Below are 23147 nucleotides of genomic sequence, written 5' to 3' on the forward strand. Positions count from 1 at the left end.
TGAAGGTTTTTCATGATGTCTCTTCCTATTTGTATGAAAAGCACCTGCTACCATTATTATTTAATTAATTTCGTTTTTTGTTTGTTATTTGTTTGCTCAGATCACATACCCTGTTATATATACAGCTCATGGTGGTACACATACCACAGTTTAAGAACCAAGGAAATAGAGCAAAGTGATATAGTGTGCACTACATTTACTGCATTTATTCCAGTGATTCAGAAAAAAATGTATGCAGAGCTATTGCTTGTAAATTTGTTTACATACTCTCAGTGATACTTAATGTATTTTTGTCTCTTTCACTCTTTATGACTGGTCAAATCTGACGAATCTTTCATTTCATTTATGTTAAAATATGAGCTGGTTAAGTTATTAGTATGTATTTCACATGTTAAATCACTGGGGATAAATGCACGTATCTGTATGCTTTTAAAATCATTACATGAGTCATATCATAAAGCTTTCTGCTTGATGCAAGAGCAAACGACCTGCTCCGTCTTCCTCTTCTCTGACACAGTGTGGAGCCTCTGCAGCCATCCAGATATTTGAACCTGAGTTGGCAGGTTCATCAAAGAAACATCTAATAGGTTATATATTAATAATGTCCTCTTCCAAAGGAGATATAATGCTGCAGGACCTGCGGATAAAGAATAAAGGATGTTTGGTTCATTCTCTGGGTCGTAAGTATTTTCTTAATTCATAATTGCTGAATCTGTTGCTTTTTTTTCTTGATTAATTGAGCATTTGTTTGTCCAGAAAATGTCAGAAAATGTTGATTGGTGTTTCCCCAAAACCTCAAGATGATGATGTTCTCAAATGTCTTGTTTTGTCCACAAACCAACATTTTTCAATTTTGATGATTTCTTAATCAAATGCATCAATGAAACCAGAAAGTATTCACATTTAAGAACCTGAAAAATCAGAAAGCTTGTTTTAATTATTTAAAAAACCCTCCAAAACGGAATAATTTGACCCCATGTATCTGATAAAGTGCCTTCCACGCCTTAATGTCTGAACTATTAATTTGTAAACACGAGTATTGTCTTGACTGTTTCTTTGTGTTCCTCAATGTCTAAATGTGGTTTTGAGCAGCTTTCATTTTCTGCTAATAAATCCTCATAAAATACAATATCATCTGTTTGGATTTTGGGTGAAGTGTTGTCAGTGATTTATAGAATGTAATAAAAATACAAATTTCTGTTCAAACTTGCACCAATAACTGAATATTTTGCACATATTGTGTGTGTACTATATACTACTATAAACAAACTGTATACTGTATAATGCCTACTGTATATTATTTAATGGATAGGTCTGAACACAACTGTAAAGTATATTGTAATGTGGATTTTCAAAAAATGAACTCTTCATTATCATCATCATCATTATTATTATTATCATTACAGTAAACCTGCAGGGATTAACACAGATTAACTCCATTATAATGCATTTTTTTCCACACGCTCAATTCACTTGGGTGAAATTAAAGATTACTGAATATTAATGTGAACTGCACAAGACCTTAATCTGGCTCCTTTGTTCCATTTTGTTTTACCTGTCCTGCGCCTTTAAGATTAGACGTTTCAATCTAGGCGTGTTTCCTGCTGCCATTAACTAAACAACTGGCATCTTGCGGAGGAAAAGCTCTTCTTCAGCAGCAGCAGCGGCGGCAGTAGCTTTACGTTTGCGTGCATACAGGCGTTTATTATTATTAGTAGTATCATCATCATTTATTTTTATTTTACACTGTCCACGTCATCGGTCATAGCCTGGTGTTTGGTGGAGGTGGAGAGCAGCTCGTTGATGATTTATCCAGATATGACATGAATGTCAGTCGGTCAAGGTCCACTCAGCTCCGCCGGTGCCACAGCTGGATCCTTAGCCTCGAAGCGTTTGGATGATTTTTTTTTGTCTTTATTTACTCGAGTGAAGGACGACGAGGCGTCGAGATTTGTTTGTGTGTGAGCAGCAGCAGCAGCAGCAGCAGCGTGGAGTCGAGTCTCACCGTGGGCATGACACGCTGCAGTAAAGATTGAGAGAGACGAACTGGGAATGTTACCGATCAGAAAACGCCGATGATGTGATTGCGACACTTGGACGTCGGAAAATGCTCCACAGTCATGATCGCCGCGCGCCGAGGAAATCTTTAATATCGCTGAGTGAGTTGTTTTTGTGCCAATTTGCGCGAAACTGACTGAGCAGATTTTTTTCCCTCTTCACTCTGTGATTGTTTATTTATTTATATTTTACAGTATAACACCTGACGTTTACCCAGAGAAGCACTGATAACAGGACGCCACCATGTCGGCGGTGATGATTACGCGCAAGGTGCGTAAATGGGAGAAGCTCCCGGGCAAGAACACGTTCTGCTGCGACGGCCGGGTGATGATGGCCCGGCAGAAAGGAGTCTTCTACCTGACCCTCTTCCTCATCGTGGGGACCTGCTCGCTCTTCTTTGCCTTTGAGTAAGTGCTGTTTCCATACATGGACTCTATACTGTACATCACAGTCCATAAAAGTCACTGTAGTCGCTCCTGTGCCTCCTCCCAGCTGCACCCAAACATGGCAGTGGAATGATACGACCAACATTATTATTCCCATACTTGTAGATCTATGTCTTAAAGGTTCAGTGTGTAAAAAATGAGTGACATTTTCCATGTTGGCCCTGAATGTCCCTCACCCCACCCTTCCATTCCAAGTGTGTTGGAGAGTCTATGTAACCTTCATTTAGTGTAAAACCCTGTTCAATGTGTGCTTTTTTCAAATATGTCCTCGCAAATGAGCTCACGATGACGGACAAAACGCAACAATACTACTGGAAATTGTGACAGAATGACAGAAACCTAAAGGCAGTGAATGAATGAATTTAAGGTGATCTAGATAACACTTCTCTTTGCAGCAAGGAGACCTGGGTTTGTGACCCGGTCGAAACAAGGGTCTTTCTGCATGGAGTTTGCATGTTCTCCCCTTGTGTGCATAGGTTTTCTCCTGTTCCTCCCACGATCCAAAAATGGGGTTTAGGTAAATTGGACACTCTAAATTGATCATAGGTGTGGCCCTGTGATGGACTGGCGATCTGTCCAGGGTGGGACGTCGCCTATCGCCCAATGTCAGCTGAGATTGGCACAGTGCCCCCCCTCTACCCTCATGTGGAGGATAAAGCGTGGTTGAATGGATGGATGATCTAGATAAACCAGCTTTTGGTGTTTGAGGGTGTTCTGTACATTGTTCCAGTCTGAATGTCCAGTCTTTTTTCCACATGTCAACGTCCTGTCAATCAAAAAATATGCACATAGGTAATGGGGAAGCAGGCCATCGAACCGGAGAATAAAGTTTGCAGTGATGAGTCAGGGCTTTACAGTTTGACCTATATACGGGCTTTTAAAAAATAGTGGAAAGTTTCAAGGTCGTCTCTGCGAGATGGTGCGGAATCATATTGCGGCATGTTTGATTTGAGAGGCTATCGGGTAAGGCAAGTTATTAAATTCGCGTAGGACATACGGAAATGCTGAAAATGACTCTTTCTCTCTCATCGGCAACACTCCTGAGTAATATTTGGGATGAATTACATTTCATGGTCTTGCATTCCACTACCGCAAAATATTGAGCTGTAAAATTGCGTTTCAGCCTATTTTGGATCAAACACAATAAAATAAACTCTTCACTGCCCTCTAGAGGAAGTATTGTGCACATCGATTATCGTCTTGCATGAGGAAGGACGGAAATATATCACCAAATCAATATTTTGACTCACCTCTAGTCTTGTCTGTGGAATTCCATTTGGATGAGGTTGTGTTTGAGCTTAAACGCATAAACCTGATTTGATCAAATTCGCTCATTATTTCACTCCTGTAAAGTATCAATGATTTCCCACATTCACAATGATCCATTTCATTGCCACAATCAACTTAAAGAGTGCCGTTTATTGTGATGAAAGAAAATATCAATTTAATTCATCTAAGATGTTGCACTGAAATAGCTTTTTTTTGTTTGTTTTTTGTTAATGCAACAATCCAGGTAAAGTCATGTTAATAAACTGCATGTGAAATTCTCACATATGAAAAATTACTGAAATGAATACTTTGCTGAGTGATTGGTTATCTTGAGACTCTCTCTCTCTCTATATATATATATACATCTATAAGGTGAATACATATTTTATACAGAAGTGTCATTAGATCTTATGGCCTTCATATCCATTTCCATTCCAAAAACATCCCAAATGGACCTTGTATTCATATTTCACTGCTCAAAATTTCAGCTTCTGACAGAGAAAAGGGTTTATGATTGACCACATACTGAGTGGAGGTGTTTAATTTTTAATAACCTTAGCTGTCCGGCTCCGCTTTGGGGGTTTAAGGAAAGGAAATTTCTGTTGTCTCAGCACTTCCCTATACTGTCTCAATTGACTACCCACTCAGCCCAGTGGACTCATTAGCCCTGCACACGCTGCAGTCTCATCTCAGATGCGGCACGCAAACCCAAATTCTGTCAGTTAAGGCCGTGTGGAGAGGATTGTTTTCAAGTCTGTACGTAATCCTCATAAAACGGTGCTGTGTCTCATTTAGTGCGCCTTTCTTCTGTCTTTGTCCCATCTCATTTCCTCTCCTCTATGTATATGACATAGTGACATAGTGCTGTAGCAAAAAAAGAAACACGCCAGCCTCCACTGACTCCACTGTGGGCGCATATGTGGAGAAGAAGCTGCTTTTACTCGTGCCGGGCCCTGCCCATCATTGCCCACAACCCCCCCTTCTGCTCTTTTTACTGCTGTTCGGCTCAGAGCGCAGAGAAAGAAGAGACGATGTTGCTCACACTGAGCATCCAGAGCCCACAGGAGGCATTTCAGTGACTAATGGCTGGAGGGTTGTTAGCATGCTATGTTCATATTACATATTACAGTGAAACATAATTATCTCTCATGGGGGGGGGTGTTGGATATTAATGTGGAGATTGGCATCAGACAACATGGGGGTAGTTGGTCTCTTGCACCATTACACATATCTGGTTTTACATCTTTGACAGCGTTATTGGCTTGAGAAGAAAAGGCTTTGAGGTTGTTTTTTTTTATTCAAAAACAGCTCATTTTCAGCTACATTTGACTGAAGTCCAGGCATAAGAAGAAGGGATGGGCTGAGATACAAATGTATCATGCATGCTATTATTGGCATAATCGTAAATGTGAAAAATCGGTAACGTTTGACACAAGAGCCTTGAAAATGCTGTCCAGTTATTTATTTCCTCAGCCAAAGAGGTTATGCTTTTGGTCCCGTTTGTTTGTTTGTTTGTTTGTTTGTGTCTGTTTTTTAGCGAATAACAATGAAAAAAATGAAGAACAGATTTTGATTCGATTTTCTGGGTGATGTAGTTCATGGCCCAAGGAAGAAATAATTCGATTTTGAGTGAACTGACACTGGGGCTGCAACAAATTATTGTGAATTATTTTGATAATCGATGAATCGGTTTGAGTGTTTGTAAGAAATAATTTAAACCGAATCATATCACTTTGTGGTCAAAACAAGACATTTGCCTATAAACAAAAAAACACCTAACCGATGAATCAAGAAAATAATCAACATATTAATTAATTAATGACACTAATTATTTGTTGCAGTGCTAATTGACACTACAGGAAACCACAGCATTGGTGTTTTCTCTAGTTGTGAAGTGACAGTAAAGGGAAGTCTGCATCTTTCGAGTCATGGAACTCATTTATACTTAATTACTTACTTAAAATATTTACCTTGTATTATATTAATGGTGCAAAAAACAAACAAACATTTCTCTCTTACCTCAATGTAAGGTAAAGTGATTTTAGTAGGATTTGGAGGCAAAGCAGATTTGGACAATAATCACAATAAAACATTGAATCACATTTAATTTCATCAGGATAAGCACAATAATAATCAGGCTGACAATAGCAGCAAAAGGGAACTGCTCCAAATCCTTTTTTTTAGAAGGTTATTAACAAAGTAATGTTTTTATAACATATCATTTGTTGGTCTCTTTCCTGTATAGCTGTGTCATGAGACTTCTGGATTCATTTGTAATTCCCTCCCTGTGATACCGTGACCTTTCATCTATTGTGTCACTATCCAACACACGGACTACCTTGCAAAGCTGTAGTGAACTTTTTTGCACAGGTTTTTCCTAAACTAAAATGTTGATCATTGTTTCACTGATCCTGTGATAAACAAGACTTTGTTTCAAAGCACCATGCACAATGTCCACAATCTATCAAATACTAATAGTTTGCGAAAGGCATCTCATATTGATTTAAAAACTGAACAACAACAACGCGGTGTACACACAAATAATGCAAGGCACTGCATTATTAAAATCTCATTTTAAAGCAGCAAAGTTTTCTGTGAGGGCTAATTCCTGTTTACTTTACTGTTGTTCATTATTCTATAATCTTAAATGCTTCCTCTGCAGTGTTTAGTTTCCTTTCAGTTTGACTAGTTTCTCGTACTTGTCCTGCCTGGCCTTGATAAAGGACAGAGAGGACAGAGAGGAGGACAGTGGACTCGCTCATATCCGTCACATGCAGAGAAGCCTCCTCACTTTTATCACCAGTCATCAGCAGCGCCCGTGCGAGGGAACCACTATGCGCTTTGATTTACGCTTAATTGCGGAAGCGAGCGGTTTAACACACAAATGGAAAGACTCATTAGGAAGAACTAAACAAATGATTCAGTGAGGATGCAGGCACAGCTTTTTTTTCCCCTCCCCTTTCTCTCTTTTTCCATATTAAATTAATTCTGTAAGACTGTGTACATCTTCACTCTGCTGGTTCTGTACTCACTGAGTTTCCACTCATCTCTTTTAAAAAGTAATGAGATTTTACACTCAGTGTATTACATTTAATGAGAGATTATTCGCAAAGGCTTTTTGGATATCAAACGCCTCACATGAATGTTTCTACAAGGTTTGGCCTCCATTTGCGTGTGGAAGGGGGTTTGAACTTGAAATTTGTTGCCTCTTCAGGACCACTAGTCCTCATGGAGACCAAAACCTGCACATATTAAGGCAAAATGTCATATCTGGGGAACTGGATTTTGGTTTAGGTATTAACTGATTTATGGTTCATGGTTTGTATGGTGATGCTTTGTTTAGACTGTCCAAATGAAGGGAAGTCTGTGCAGGGTCCTTTTAAAAGGAGTGCTGCTTTTAAAGGAGTATTCCTGCGCACATGCGTGCGTGAGAGTTCTTGTATTTGTTGCTTTGTGAGGACCAAAAGGACGTTATGTCTCATCCTTGCATCTTTAAAGGGCTTTTTCAAGGCTAAGACCTGGGGGTAGGGTATGGGGCTCTGGAATGCATTATATCTATAAGGGTCCTGACGTTGACTGCTGCCCAAACTGTGTGTGTGCATCCTTGCATAAGTGCATGTGGGTAGTCCCCTATAGAGCTTGGATGAAGGGACAAGAAACTGGAACAGGGGGACAGTGTGTCATCTGTGTGTCCACCCCAGGACACTGAGGATGGTGCTGGAGAAGCATATGTCTCTCTCTCTCAATCTCTCTCATCCTCCCTCTGTCTCTCCCTCTGTCCAATAATCAAAGTGCTCTCTGACCATCTGCAGTCAGAGGAGATTTTATATCTTGTATCCCTGCCACTGGGCCTCCCTGAGCATCTCTAACCCCACCCTGTCTCCCTGCCGGCCAATCAGTGAGCAGCTTCTGGTCCAGGCTAAATGAGCAATAACACGATTTATGCTCTATTCAGAGTACAGGGTCCATTTACAGTAACCGTCATGTGGAGGCTTTTGTTCTCAGGCAGGAGGAGAGGGCTGGCCGTACAAAGATGGAAATTTAGATGCTCTCCTTCAAGATAGAATGCAGACATCAAATTACCAGATTCACCATTAGTCCTTATTTAACAGCAAATATTGTGTGATTCAACATCTGTAATCCAAGCTTTAATGCAAGTAAAATGGCCATGACCTCGCCTCTAATGTTTCATCTCTCTCTCTCTCTCTGTCTCTGTCTCTCTCTCTCTCTCTCTCTCTCTCTCTGTCTGTGTGTGTATTATACTCACACTGTATCTTGGTTGTATCTTCTCCAGCTTGAGTGTCACCTCCTTCAAACTCACTCACTTATTGGTTGATTTAAAAGTGCTTTGAAGGATGTTTCAATGTTGAGCTCACAGAGCTAATAATAATGAAAAGAAAGAATACCTCATGGTCTTACCTCTGATTAACCTGATATGTCATGTAAGAAAATCTAATATTTTAAATGACGGGCTTTTTGGAAGTATTTTTAAAAATCGAGATGGGGAAAAAATACCAATATAATCTATTTGAAACGTCTTTTTTTTTTACTAATTAAAACGACTATATGTATAGTTCTGTGTAAACGTCTTAGGGACACCTTTGTTGTTTTTATGTTAAAATCCTGTGATCATTGGTATTTGGATTGGATTAATGTGACTCTTTTACTCTTAACATGTGTATGTAAAGCTCAACCAGGTATATGTAATATGGTGCTTTTCACAGCAGATATTTCTTGACATGAAATAGTCACTCCAGTTTTAAGAGCCAGTGTTGTGCTATAGTTCAAGGTCACACTAAATAATTAGTACTCTAACCAGTTGTCAGTTGTGTACATGATTTCCCATATTTCCTGCATAAATAATTATACTGTGTGGTCGTTATAGCATTGCAAAACAACAAATTTTATATTGTTTTCTCCAAAAAAACGAAACAAAAAAAACACATTGTTACTGATGCTTCCACAAATGGATCAAGGACTTTGGTTAGTTACGGCGACCAGGATGAAAAACTACAGTTGGAGCCTATGAAACAATCTGAGCAGCAGACAGAATAACAATGTCGATGGATAAGCAGTAAATGTTGTTGAACAACCTCCTGGATTTTTCAGGCTCTGTCAGGTATTTATTATGGCTTTGTGACTTCAGTGTATGAGACACTCAAACTGGGAAGGAAGGAACCAAGGGCAAACATTTTTTTTCAAAAATGTCTGAACCCACCCTCTAATTTGAATAATTCCCAAGCTCACTGGTGAGCTTTAGTTTCCTTTAGCAGTGTCCCAGAAAGTGACATAACCACAGTGCACAGATGTGGGAATAACACAGGCCCACTGTGGATCACTGCTTGCACAGCATCATTTATTTGTAGTAGGATTCATAAAGGGCTCAACTATTAATAAAGGACAGGCTCGGAAACTTTCACTACAGAGTGACGTGGTGATGTTTTAATCTTGGTTTTATTTTCTACACTGTTGAATTGGTTTTAATTCAAAGATGCACTGACTTTAGAGGCTTGTCATCTTTCCGTTCTTGTCATAGATCAAAGTATGCAGTCGACACACCCTAATGCACTGTAAATACTGAATAAGCAGCTGCTTCTTTTCTTTATGTCCATCTGATCACAGGGGGGTGGGATTTAGTTTTTGTAAAGAGACCACGTATTAAACAATAAACTATCTCCTCTTGGTGTTCCATTATGTCTGAGCCTAATGTCCACTCATAATGATTTTATGTCTGTTGTCGGGGGCCCATTAGTAAAATATGGCTTATGGCAGAAACAATTAACACACTAGGCAGTAGATGAGTGCGGTGGTTAGCACTTGTCACGTCACAGCAAAGTTCTGCCAAATCCTTTTCTGTGTGGACTTTGCATGTTCCCTGTGTGGTTTCCTGCCACGGTTCAAACACATGGAGGTTAAGTGGTTAATCAGAATTCCCTTTAGATGCGAATGCATGTGTGAATTGTTGTTGTTCGGTGGCGGTGATGATGGAGGCTGACTGTCTCCACCAGTGTCAGCTGGGAGTGGCTCCAGCCCCCAAGGCTGTCAAAGGATAAGCAGTAATGGGTGAGTTTAATTTAAGTAGTAAGTCAAAGATTATTAGTTAATATGTGTGTCAGGAGATTCACGGTTGGTTGGTTAGTGCAGGTACAAAGAGAGAGCAGGTTTCTCTACCTGCTTCGAATAGAACGTCTCCAGCAGGCTTTACATCTGAAGTAGAAAGTACCGGTGTTGAACCGAGTTCTGCTTGAGAATGATAATGACTTTATGGATATTTTGACTGCACCTCCACATAGATGTGGCTGTCATTTGCCGCTGTATAGGTTTGGAAAGTTAAAGCTTAAGGCAATTGTTGTTTTTCACCTTTTAGCTTTGCTTTTCAGGCTAAACCACTATGGAATTAGATTTTTGTGTCAATACTTTCAGGCAACACTTTTCATAACGCAAGCAACCCTTGATGAACTGAGCAAACAAAAACAAACCTCAAAATCAAATTCAATTGCAAATTGAAAAATTCAAATTGCAAATTCAGTCTGGAACTCGTTCCCCAAGTTTTCCCCGTCTACATCCAGACGGACTGCGACTCCAAGCCCGTGACTACTTCAGCTGTCAATGCTCCAAAACTCAGTAGCCAATCAGCAGGCAGCTTTTTAAAGCCCCGCCCATGGTCAGAATCGCAAATGCAAAACCACAGCACAAAGAAGAAGTAAGGGAGCGCAAACTCGAAAGAGTTGGAGCAAACACAATTCCGATAATTGCTAACAAAAAGTGCATTTTCAAACAAATAAAATACAATATTTTAGAATGATTAAAATCGATATTTCATTTGCTATTTGTGGTTCATTTTGTTTGCTCAATTCATAAAGTGTTGCTTGCTTCGTGAAAAGTGTTTGAATTCCATAAACCACTCCAGCGTCTATGTAATCTTTGTAACATTTGAATCTGATGGAGTAAGTGTATATAACTCTCTTAGGGTGAACTATTCCACAGTGTACAATGTGAATTTGTGTTAAATTGACTCAGAGTTTTACTTTAACACTGCAAAATTTACTGTGTACTCGCGTTAACTTCCAGCGTGGTACTTAAACATACTTTTCATTGCTGGCAGTAGTTTATAATGAGCTGCAAATGTAGAGGTTAGGAAGTTGAGTAAGAGGGATGGGGAGTGTGTAGGAGGCCTGTGAGAGTCGTTTGGCAGTCTGATTGTTCATCTTATTGATGATGAAAGTATCCCCCCCCCATCATGGACACCGGCCAGATTAAGTCGTGTTTTTCTGCTGCCTCTGTAGTGACTGATGAATGAGCTCACACAGCTTCTCCGTGCAGCACCACCCTGCTCCCCAACAGCACAGGAAATGGTCACATCCAGGAAGGACGTGTAGGCTCGATGGGAAGCGATGATAGAGTGTGCCCTGAATACCTACCAGTCATCATTACTGGAATTACACTTCATCGACAGACTGCTTCCCTCATTCCGTATCCACTGCCTGCTGCTGCCATGTCTGCGCTACAAATGGAGCAGAAGTATTTCACAGGCCTGCACCACTGGAAATTTCTATTGATTTGATCTGCGCTCCTTGTTTCCATTAGTGTGGGGGGAAAAAAGGCACTGCAGAGAAACTGCTCAGACCAGTCCAGTGTGTGTGTGCATTTGTTGCCTTCTTAGGATTCTTTTCTGGTTTGTTGTGGCAAGGCATTGCAGAGTCCTTTTAAAAAAAGATAGCCACGTGGGCCTGTGTGTCCTGTTGTGTTGTCAGTGCTCAGGCATGTTGATGAACCGGATTCATCTACATATTGTTTGAGTCATTAAAGGAGGCTTATCTGCCGAGTTTTTTTGCTGACTGCAGTTGTTTACTTGGCTGCACCCTTTCTTTTTAAACTTCCTTTTGGCTGTGTGTGGCAACAATGGATGACAGATCACCTAAAGGAACCTAAAATAAAACTTGTTTTGCCCTCTGAGATGGTTCTCTATTCCAGTACAGCTTTCTTCTCTGATCTAACTAACTAACTAGCAATTTGAACTATTATCAAAATTCCTAATTTGGATCCAGGTAGCCATCATCGTCTCTCATGATGTGTTACAAAAGCTAGTCTTGTACAGGATATGGCCAAATAACTTGCAATCCTGCAGCGCAACATTAGCGTTGCATGATGAATATATACTCGGGGGGGGCCATGGGATGGGAGGTAGATGAACTATTCATAACTGCATGCAGAAGCCTTTTTGTGCTCCTGTGCTTCTGTTGTGTCGCGACTCACATCTGCTATCATGCTGAGCAGCAGGCGTTTTTTTTCTCCTTTGGAGGAGTACTGCTGGCTCTAATCTCAAAGACCTGGCCAATGGAGTTATGCTAATGTTTGTCCACTCTTTCAGGAGGCGAGGGGAGGGTGGTGTGGTGTTGTTTATTCATGACTATGACTTATGCATGGCCCAGAGGAAAAAAAACAAACCGCCTTTACAGTTCATGACCTTATTCTCTGAACACCAGTTCAGAGTAAGTATAGTGCTGTTGTGTCATGTCCTCTCTGCTTTGCTTTGAATGGCTTTTCTGTTTCTGTTGAGGAATTTATACAAAGAATAAATAATTTGGGTCCCAGAACGGAACCTTGTGGGACACTACAAGTCACTCTTGTCAGAGAGGAGTCAATGTTATTAATTTTTGCATATTGAAAACCTTTTTAAGCTTAAATGTTTTGCCAAACCCTGTACTCCGTACTGTTCCGTTTTCTGGAGGAGTAATGGATGAATAATTGTGTGAAATGCTATTGCTGTTATATTTTCACAAAAATCCAGATGTGAGCAGTCGTACTTAATGTCGTCTGAATGTGATCGGATTAACAGGGACGTACGCTTTTGTTCCAAAGCTAAAGAGACTAAAACAGCATCAAATGCACAAACGTCTTTCTCTTGTCACTTTCTTTTGGTCTTTGTCCATCATCCTTCCAATCATAGATCATATGTAAAAATCATATGTAAAAAAGTATGGCACACATGAGTGGATGCCAGTGTGTGTGTGTGTGACTTCAGATTGTTATGGGTAACATCAGGACCAGTTGCCACTTACTGTTACAGTAACAGTAGTCATGTGTAGACACAAAATATACAACATTTAGTTATTTTATTTATTGTGATTACCTATTGCTTTTTAATATTGTAAAAGTTTGAACAGTTTCCATAATATTGTACCCAAATCCAAGGGGAAAGTCCAAACGGAGAAATAAATAATTTTACATGATTATACCAGTTATTAAAGAAGTTTACTACAAAACTTTGTCTATTGCAGCTGTAAAGTAGTCACCTAATTGTCCACGGATGTCTCATTAGGGCTGTAATGAGCACATGTACCTCTCTATATTCACAAACTTTTTCATCTCCCTTCTACAGATGTCCGTACCTGGCCGTGCATCTGTCTCCCACAATCCCAGTCTTCGCTGTCCTGCTCTTCCTTTTCGTCATCGCCATGTTGCTGAGGACGAGCTTCAGTGACCCCGGGGTGCTGCCCCGTGCGCTGCCAGAGGAGGCCTCGTTCATCGAGATGGAAATCGGTGAGTTACAGCAATGATGGTTCACAGAAAAGATCAATATTTGTCTTTATTTCCATTTAGGGGTGTGTAAAAAAAAATATTGATGCACTAAAATATTGCAAGAATTTATGGTGTGAGACTGTATTGATTCTTTTGAACCACTGTGTCGATATGGAAATATTCTTGATTGTGCTTTTCTAATTGTGGACTTGTGTTGTATTTAAGCCTCCAACCCCTACTTGGCAGCAGGTTTTCATCCATTTGCCTCCGTCCACTCCTTTCAGTAGACAAAGAAAACTTATTGTTATGCATGTGATGTTGCCTTCTCTACATATTTTCTAAAAATAAACACATTTTGGGGGGAAAAGTGAAAATATATCATCTTGCTTATTTAGTAGTATTGCACTAGATCTCTAATATGTCATATCACTAGATTATTGCCAACATAAAGCATCATTTCACAATGAAGCTCTTTTATAAAACAGGTTTTTAGGGCCTTAAACTAGTTTTCTATTTATTTTTTAGATCCTATATTGTATCTAATTTGTGTAGAGGTAGTTTCAGTCATTTGACATCCTAAACATACAACTGTCAGTATTTTTACAGTTGCAAGTAACGTATATAACTGTCTTAGGGTTAAAAAAAAAAAAAAAAAACGGTAATGGAAATGATCCTACAGAGAATCATCACCTGGATCTGCAGCGCTCGATCCTTGGCTTTATCGAGTTTATCTAGTTTAGTGAGTTCAGTGAGTCTCAGCTCATTTCTCAACTCTGCTGTTGTTGTCATAGATTTGATAGCATTCATCATCATCAGAATCAGCAGCCAGCAGCTGCTTTCAACCCACATAACCCTGGCTACACGGCAACATTTAGCAGAGTAAGAGTTGGGCCAAAGATGGAGCTGTTATGTCAGATTTTTCAGTATTTATGGCAGGTTTATGTAAATTTAATGAAAGGTTTTGAGTGATATGAAACTAATGGCATGTTTCCACCGGCTCGCCTCTTAACAATCCTAAAAAATGTGGATTAATCTCCAACAACTACCAGGGAAATGTCTAAAATCTCAATATTTAACAGAGAAGTCTGGTGTATTTAGTGACAGCGCTGCTGATTGCAAGAGGCTTCACAAACCCTACCCTGTCAGTCCAGTGACTGTGTCAGACGGAGTCTGTGCTCCAGTCATGGAGGAAGTACTGAATAAATGTTTTTAATTACCTGATTCTAATGATTCAGTCACACGAAAAACAACTGCTTTACAAGTCACTAGTCACTCGTTTGTGTGTGTGTGTCGTGTGTAAAACAAGTCACGGCAGTTTCATGCAGCTGTGTAGTGATGACTGCACCCACATTGTGTAAGTACTATTTTTGTAGTGGAAAACCAACTTAAACCATGCCGCGCTGTGGCGAGCTGGGACTATTGTGGAAAAGGGCCATAAATAACCACAAAAAAAATATAAACATACATGTTATGTTGCAGAGAATATTAATATCGACTTAAATTTGAAATACTCAAATTACTCATAACAGTAGGAAGACGAAGAACCACATCACAGTTTATTCCTGCACCTTTCAGTGATAACGCTGAGATTCTGTTCAGATTTCTGCAACTTTGAAGTCAGACGTGTGGTCTAATGTGACGGTCTCTGCACAGCTATAATTCCCAGTCTGTAGCGATAACGCCACCAGACACAAATCGCTTAATCTCTTATCTGTGTCCATTCAAATGTGAAGTCTACGGCATTAACCAATTTTTACAGCTTATGTGCTGATACGAAGATTATGAAAATGAATGTAGTCGTCTAGTTTGAGGATGTAGGCAGGAAGTAGCAGTTAGCCACAAGGTGGACACCACCACTGGTTCTGTTAAGAACTCTGTTTCATCCATCCATCTTCTATTGCTTTATCTTCTCACATGAGTGTCGCGGGGGGGGCACTGTGCCAATCTCAGCTGACATTGGGCGATAGGTGGCGTACACCCTGGACAGTTCATGTAATCATTTTCCTGAGGAGTTCATGTTCTCAATTATTAGTTTCGGGTCGTCTTCGATATCACCGTCGATTTTGTAAATTATGATTTAGTGGAAAATGCAGACGCCACACAGTGGTGCTACTGCGTGTATAACTGACATTGTAGTACTGTACTTAAAACATGTCCGATGATTCAGGACTCTCCTGTCCAAATTTATAATCTGCTCCTGGTCTTTTTCTTCTGTCTCTACCTCGCCTCCCTCTTTCCCTTTCTCTCCCCCATTTTTCCTTTCACCCCAGCCGGTCGAGGCAGACGGCTGCACGTGTTTGAGTCTGGTTCTGTCTGAGATTTCTTCTTCCTGTTAAAAGGGAGTTGTTGTTTTTTTCTCTCTCCACTAGTGTTGGCTCATTGTGTGAACTGTTGGGTTTCTACTCTCTTTCTCTTCTCTCACTATGTACAGTGCCTTGAGATATGTGCTGTGATTTGGTACTATACAAATCAAAGTGAATTGATTTGAATTGAACGTGACTGGACACCACTGTGACTTACAGCTGATGCCGTTCAATACGGCCTAAGGTTTGTTAAAGCCAAAAAATTATGTGTCAGAATATAATTTTAGATGAATTATTGTCTTGACCTATACACATCTTATTATCACACACTGAAGGCAACATCTTTGTTTCTCACAGATCTGCACAAATTTCACATAGTAATCATTTTAAATATGTTTTTTGAATGAAAGTGAGAATAATGATGTAAAAATTATCAAAATAATCGCAATTAGATTTAGTCAAAATCCTTCAGCCCTAGTTTCGTGTGACATTTATGAATTCCTGTTTTCAAACACCACCGTGGTGCTGGTCAAATCGTGAATCTTGAGGTTTCAAAACAGGAGACGGCATCAATTTTTTCTGCACAGTCTGTGGTTTTGAAGCAGCTGAGGTGAAAGTTTTTGGATGTGTAAATACTTCAGTGTATAAAGCAGGTTAAAGAGACGATCTCAGTCCTGTTGGTTTATTCATGTCCCTAATGCTTTATGTTGGTGACGGCCGGGCGCGCTCGTCTGAGTAGATGTAGAACTCACTCTAATGCACATTCATTACAAGGTGTCTGCGAGTCTCATTATACAACACAAACGGCTCCGTGTATACTAATAACAACAAGGTCCTCATCAACGCTGGGGTTTTTTGTGTGTCTTTCATCTCTCTCTGTTTATGTCTGAATGATAATCCTGTAGTTTTACTGCAACAGCCCACCCTGCATCCTCCTTCTTCCTCCTCCCCCATCACTCGCTGCCTCTCTGCCGGTTTGGCCGCTGAGTCTTCACTCTTTGTCTCTGTTAAAGATTCATGGCGTCCTTCAGCCATCACTCGTGCGCTCCCACCACACCACAGCAGAGCCATGGGCGGAGACGGCTCTCTGCTCATGACAGAGGTGGCCTGTAAAAGCTGTGCTGCTGAGGCTCTTGGTCCTCTGAGAATGGATTATCTGGCAGCCAGCGCTCCTCTTGTCATTTCTGTGACTCATTCTGCTCACTGGATGACAAAGGCCGGGTGGTTTAACCGGCTTTGTCCGTGATGACACTGGGGGGAGAACGTAAAGCTCCGCCGTGTAGTTCATATGAGGAAGTTCTGTGAATAAAGTAGAGCTGCAGCTAACGATTATATTCATTAACCATTAATGTGATGAGTATTTAAGAAAATATTCACATTTAAGAAGCTGAAATATCAAAGAAACTAGAAAATATTCACATTTAAGAAGCTAAAACGATCAGAAATCGTGTTGATGATTGATTGATGATCAAAATAGTTGACTATTCATTTAGTAATCGATTAATAAACGATTATTTGAGTAATTGTTTCAGCCCGAGAACAGGGCTGTGACTAATACTTATTCCTGCTATTGATACACATTTAATCATCTACCCAAAGTTCCCAGAAACCATGGTGACGACCAACGGTTTAACACCAAAGTATGTCGCCATTATAGAAAATTCAGAGAAAAAAGGGAAGGTGAAGTAGAAGTAGGCAAATACATGATGTCATAAAGAGCACAGTGTTTTTATTGACATGGATTCAGCTTGGCAGTTGTCACAGATAGCAGAAAAACACTTATTTTATTCATTTGTAGGGGATTTATTTGAATGTTAATCAATAGCACAGTATGTAAAGCATTTATAGATTTACACTATTGTGTAAAAGTCACCACCTGCTTTGTCGTTTTTATGTCTGTCAAATAGTTTAGCAGAAACATGTGTATGTAATGTTCAAGGTTTAACCAGTAACTTTAATGATTACTCCACTCCAGTTTTAAGAGAATCAGTGTTGTGCTATTGTGTAAGCGTCAGTCACACTGAATACTTACTGACACTTTCTTTCTGATAAATTTGTTATTTTAGAACGGCATACATGTTTCCCCATGTTTTCTGGATGTGTTCCAAATAAGGTGATTGAGAAATATTTATACTAATCTAATCTAGACTAGTGGCCTTTTGCACAGTGACATGTAAAGGACACTTTACCCCACACAGTCTTTGCTGCAGATGCAAACAAACAACTGATCTTTAGTAGCATGTAGCATGTTCACTGGTAGATCATATATTTTCAGTCAGATGTGTCTTCAGTGACTCATTCATCATTCACCCAACATGTCATAAGAACAAAATCTACTTTGAACTTCATCCCATACTCAAAGCTATTGCATTATTTTTGATCCCCGGCTCAGACCATTTTCCATGTGTGCTTCTGGGCTTTATGAGGAGAGCTTTGATGGTAAAACACGCAGCAAATGGCGGTGAATAGTCGCGGGTCCATTAGTAAACTAGTAATACCAAATATCTCCTTCCTCACTCTGATGAAGAAGTTTTGCAGGGACAGTAAAGCAGGTGACTCTAATGAAACTAATGAAAATATGGATTTCTACAGATTTTAAATGAACATTAGTTTAAACCTTTGTAGATATTTTAATTAGGGCTAACGATTATTTTAATAATCGATTAATCTGTTGTTTATTTTCTCGATTAATCGAGTCGGTTGGTCCATGAAATGTTGAGCAGTGTTTCTCAAACCTGGAAACGGATGATGTTCTCGAATGTCAGATTTTAGATTCACTTTAAATTACTTCTTTGTGTTACATGGAGTATAATTCCCTAAAAACACTCAAACTGATTCATTGATTATCAAAATAGTTGAATTTATTCATCGATTAATAATTGATTGGTCACGTAATTGTTTCAGCCTTAATTTTAATTCAGAAATGTTACGTATCATATTTAAAAAAAGCTTTTTAAATGTGAATATTTTCTTTCTTTTTATTTTTAAGTTTTCTGACATTTTATGGACCAAACCGTGACTCGATTAATCGAGAAAATAATCGTTAGTTGAAGCTCTACTTTCAACTGTAGCATTATAGTTTTTTGTAATGGTATTGATAATTGTTTAATTATAATAAAATAATTTTCGCTCTGGATGTGAGCATCAGGTTTACGTGTTTGCTGTCAGGCAGGCGAGTCGATGAGGCTGTCAAACGCTCAGTCCCCTCAGCCTGTTAAGGACGCGTCCCAGGGGACGATGCTAATACAGGGAGAGGCATCCTCTTGGAAATCTAATGCCACGACCGTTACTCGAGGGAGTGGCATTATTCCCCGCGAGTGGTGACTCATTCGTTTATTTCCCCACTGGTTTACGCTGAAAGCTGCTAATCCGTTCTTCAGCTTCATGATTGGTGAGGTTTTCTGTGCGATCAGATAAAATGCATTTCTGACTCTTTTATATCCATAAATGTGTTATGGATCATTTGTATTCAAGCTTGTGGATGTGTTTCCATGATTTATGTTTACTTCTTTATAATGGATGGATGGAGGGTGGCTAATTTAAATATGCAATTAAGTTACTGCTGAATGTGTTGTTCTGCTCAACTATTTCAGCAGACGAAGTAATTAAATTTCCACTAATGCCACCTTTTCTTTATCTTAATGTGTGTTCCCAAAAAACCCAAACATAATGTGTTTTCTCACAAGCATACAAATAGTTTTTCTCTCTGCAGATTCCAGCCCTGTGAAACCCTGTCGTCATCAGCCCGGCCCCTTAAACCGCTCGGCTCCTGCAGAGTGACATAATAGGAAAAAATGAAGTTGCTAAGAAAACGTGTGAAAATCTTATTTGGTTTTTTACCTGCTGTGCAAAAAGAAGCACATAAGAGATGAGACTGAATGATCTCATCTGACAGATGTACTGATTGAAGTCACATGAAATATGAACTATAAAATATAATTCTAATGCAGGGCTTCTCAAACTCTTTATACCAAGAACCACCTGAGAAAATAATGAGCCCTGGAAGTAACGCAGTAATTATCAGCAATGTTAAAATACAGTGGTGACATTTCACAGGATGCAGATTTATTCCCAATAAGATAATTTGCTCTCATCATCATCATCGTGCTCTTCTGCACATATACTTCACACACTGGTGTAGTGATATTAGATTAACACGGAGCGAGAGATTTTTGTCATTTGTTGTCATTTTCTATGCGCTCTGGTTACGTCAGTAACGGCATTTCTGATTTTCCTCCCAAGTACCACCAGAGGAAGCTCGCACCACAGCTTTGAGAACAGTGGTTCTGATGAAATGAAGGAAATTTAAGATTTTCTGTAAATTGCTTGCTTTTGTGATTTTGATCTGAAAACGATTTTCTACTGCCGTGAAAGACAGTGATGTCAGTGTTTGTAAGATTACTGGACACATGAACACAGATGAGTAAACAGTGTTTTTGTTGTTATTGTTATTATTATTATATAAACATGAACAGCTCAGCAGTGATTACTCATAAATCCACTATACTGAGCCTCCGTCGTCACCCACATGGTTTCCTCAAGGTTGAGCTGCTGAGATTTATTGACTAATTTTTTTCTCATCTCATCTCTAAATCTTCCGCTTATAGCCGTCAGTTTTATAAAAACATAGCAGGTGAACACGACGCGTAAGATCTTATGCAGTCCCGTGCAATAAAGCTGCAACAAGTTCTACATTTTAGCTTCTAATACTTTGTTGTTTTGAGTTTATGTGTTAACTCCAATCCAATTAAAAAAGACATTCAAATTATAAGAGATAAAGTGTGACTAAGGGTTTTTCTTTGGGCGAGTTCTTATTTTGATAAAATAAGATCATCGTTTTGGAATTATTTGAGCAAAGAACCTTCTCATCAATGTTGTCAAATGTTGTCTCCACAGAGGCCGCCAATGGGAACGTCCCCGCAGGCCAGCGGCCGCCGCCGCGAATCCGCAACGTTCAGATCAACAACCAGATCGTGAAGCTCAAATACTGCTACACCTGCAAGATCTTCAGACCGCCGCGAGCGTCTCACTGCAGCATCTGTGACAACTGTGTCGGTGAATAAACGTCTTCTGATCCACTTCATTTCAAATGTTTTCCACTGGGTTTGTGTCAGTTTCAAAGAAATATCTTTCTGACGTGACGGTTATTACTAAATCCTCCTGCATTCATTTGTGACTGTGATGCAAAGTTTTATAAATAAACACTAAGCAGGAAGAGGGTGAGGAGGTTTTAGAACACTAAAATATACAGACATGAAAGACCATGGTTTGATCTGTGTGTGTGTGTGTGTGTGTCTTTGTGTCTGTGTGTCTGTGTGTGTGGCTGTTTTATCTTTCAGTTCTGCTGAAATGCAAAGTCATTTGGCTGCCGATGATTGAGGAATGTGTTTGAAAGCAGCGTAGACTTGCAGGCGATATGAGAGTAGACAGTGGAGGCTAAGAGAGGGAATAAGTGCTCAGTCATTGTGAACACTGGTTCATCTGTGTGCACCTGACACACACACACACAGCATGCCTCTCTCTTTTTTTTTTTTACTGTAGCCATAAAATTTCTATCTGAACCATTTTTAGTGGTTAAATTATGGCGTCACATGGACAAACCTCTGTGACGCCTGAACACGGACATTTCCAACAATAATTTGAATAAAACAATGAGTGTGAAAAGTAAAAAAGAAAAAAAGGGTATGACGGTAATGTATTTGTTTACTGACCTTTCAATAACCACACACACGTCTCATGATGTGGGATTTAAAATAGAAATCGATTTGAATGGCAAATGAAGTGCTGACTTTAACCTGGAATTTCGGGCTGTTGACCACATTAAACAATCCATATCAGAAACTTTAGATCTGACACAGTCCAAAAATCCTACAGTACATGTCGTATTTAGCTGAGTCATGTTTGGGCTGTTTATTTCTTCTTGTTGGGAGAACAATATTTGTTACACACTTGGAGAATTATGCTTCTGAAGTAACTCAGCACAAATGTGTTGTTAACAGCTTCATAGTTCATAAATGGTCTAAAATGACTGTATCAGACTAATATCTGTAACGGTAGATAGTAGAGTTCCATCCCTAGTTGGAACAGTTTCTTTGGCTGCGGTATTGTTTCATGTCCTCGGGGTTAATCTTTACCTATTTAAGGTTAATGCTCTCAGGACCATGGATGTCTGTCCCAAATTATATGGCAATTCATAGTTTAAATACACAGCCGTGTCACTAACATAAATACAAACAGACTATAATTCCTGTATAATTCTATTCAAATAATGATGATGTTAATTTCAGACCCAGTGCCTCAGTCAGAGGAGGAAAATAATATTCCTTATTGATGATAATGTGCTCTATATATTCTGGCCATAGTTGCTGCAGTGACCAGTAAAACACATGAATACATGATTTATCTCTTCCCTGTGTTGACTGTTTGACCGGGTCTGGATCTCAACTGGCAAACCTCCAGTGACAGGAGAGGCAAAGAGGAAGTGTCCTCTATATTTAGAACACCGGTTTACAGGAGCTGATGCACAAAGCTTGATTGTGACGACATTGTGTCTTTGTTTGTGTGTGACATTTTACACTTTTTGTCTTTTTCACAGACCGTTTTGATCACCACTGTCCGTGGGTCGGCAACTGTGTGGGCAAGAGAAACTACCGCTACTTCTACCTGTTCACCATGTCCCTCTCCCTGCTCACCATTTACATCTTCACCTTCGACATTGTCCACGTGGTCATGCGTAAGTAGCAGTCGTCCTGTCAGAGGGAACTCACACGTGAGAGAACGTCACGTGGAAAGTTGTAAAAAATGGAGTATGTAAAGCAGGAAGAACTTTTAAACTTGTTAAACCCGCCCAAAAAAGCGACTGAAACAAATGCTTTCTTTGTTCTGCTATCTTTTTCTCTCTTGTCCCCATCAGTACTTTTTTCTTTTTTATCACAATCCTTTTATTTTTTGTTGTTCTTGTTTAATTATTCTATACTATTACCACTACTCTGCATGTCTTGTGCACAATTACGCAATTGTCCCTGTGTGTATGTCTGTGTATGTGTGCACTAATTAATAAAAACAAACAAACAGGGAGAATGAATCTGTAGAGCTTGTGACGCAGGAAGAACGACCTCACCGGCGGCCTCCAGTGTTTATGCTAATGCGAGCTCACGTCTTGGATTTTGAAATGATGAACACGTACGTTCTTGAGCAGCATTATTACTGAGGACACTCTAGACTTAATGCGTTCCTTAGTCACATACTCTAACCTAACGACTGCTAACTTAGCGACTTAGCCAAGTACTCAAACCTAGCGACTGTCGCTTGTGTCTGAGCAGTAGTTCCATATCAGATAACCAATAATCTAAACCCAATTCTAATCCTAAACCAGGTTTGGAGTGGTGTGACAGTTACTTGGGTAAACTAAAGATGGACTAAAACCAGGCTGAAATCTCTCACCACTCTCAGCAGAGCTGTGTTTCAGAGCTGCAGCGTCAGTTGCAGGGACGTCCTGCTGCGTTTTCAATGATACTGTATCCTCACTTTGACCTGAGGAAATCCTCCT

General features: G+C 39.7%; 1 protein-coding gene across 2 annotated transcripts in view; it reads left to right on the plus strand.

The window, feature by feature from the left end:
- The first annotated feature begins 1705 nt into the window (after positions 1-1705).
- zdhhc9 (zinc finger DHHC-type palmitoyltransferase 9) overlaps positions 1706-23147 on the plus strand; it is a 30386-nt gene continuing 8944 nt past the window's right edge. For both annotated transcript variants that reach the window (XM_058649905.1, XM_058649906.1), the window contains exons 1-5: positions 1706-2159; positions 2253-2465; positions 13156-13316; positions 20495-20653; positions 22194-22331. In XM_058649905.1, coding sequence (XP_058505888.1) covers positions 2302-2465; positions 13156-13316; positions 20495-20653; positions 22194-22331 — 622 coding nt within the window. In that variant the 5' untranslated portion in view covers positions 1706-2159; positions 2253-2301. The remainder of the gene's footprint in view (positions 2160-2252; positions 2466-13155; positions 13317-20494; positions 20654-22193; positions 22332-23147) is intronic.

The sequence above is a fragment of the Solea solea genome, chromosome 14 (genome assembly GCF_958295425.1).
Source record: "Solea solea chromosome 14, fSolSol10.1, whole genome shotgun sequence".
Taxonomy (NCBI): domain Eukaryota; kingdom Metazoa; phylum Chordata; class Actinopteri; order Pleuronectiformes; family Soleidae; genus Solea; species Solea solea.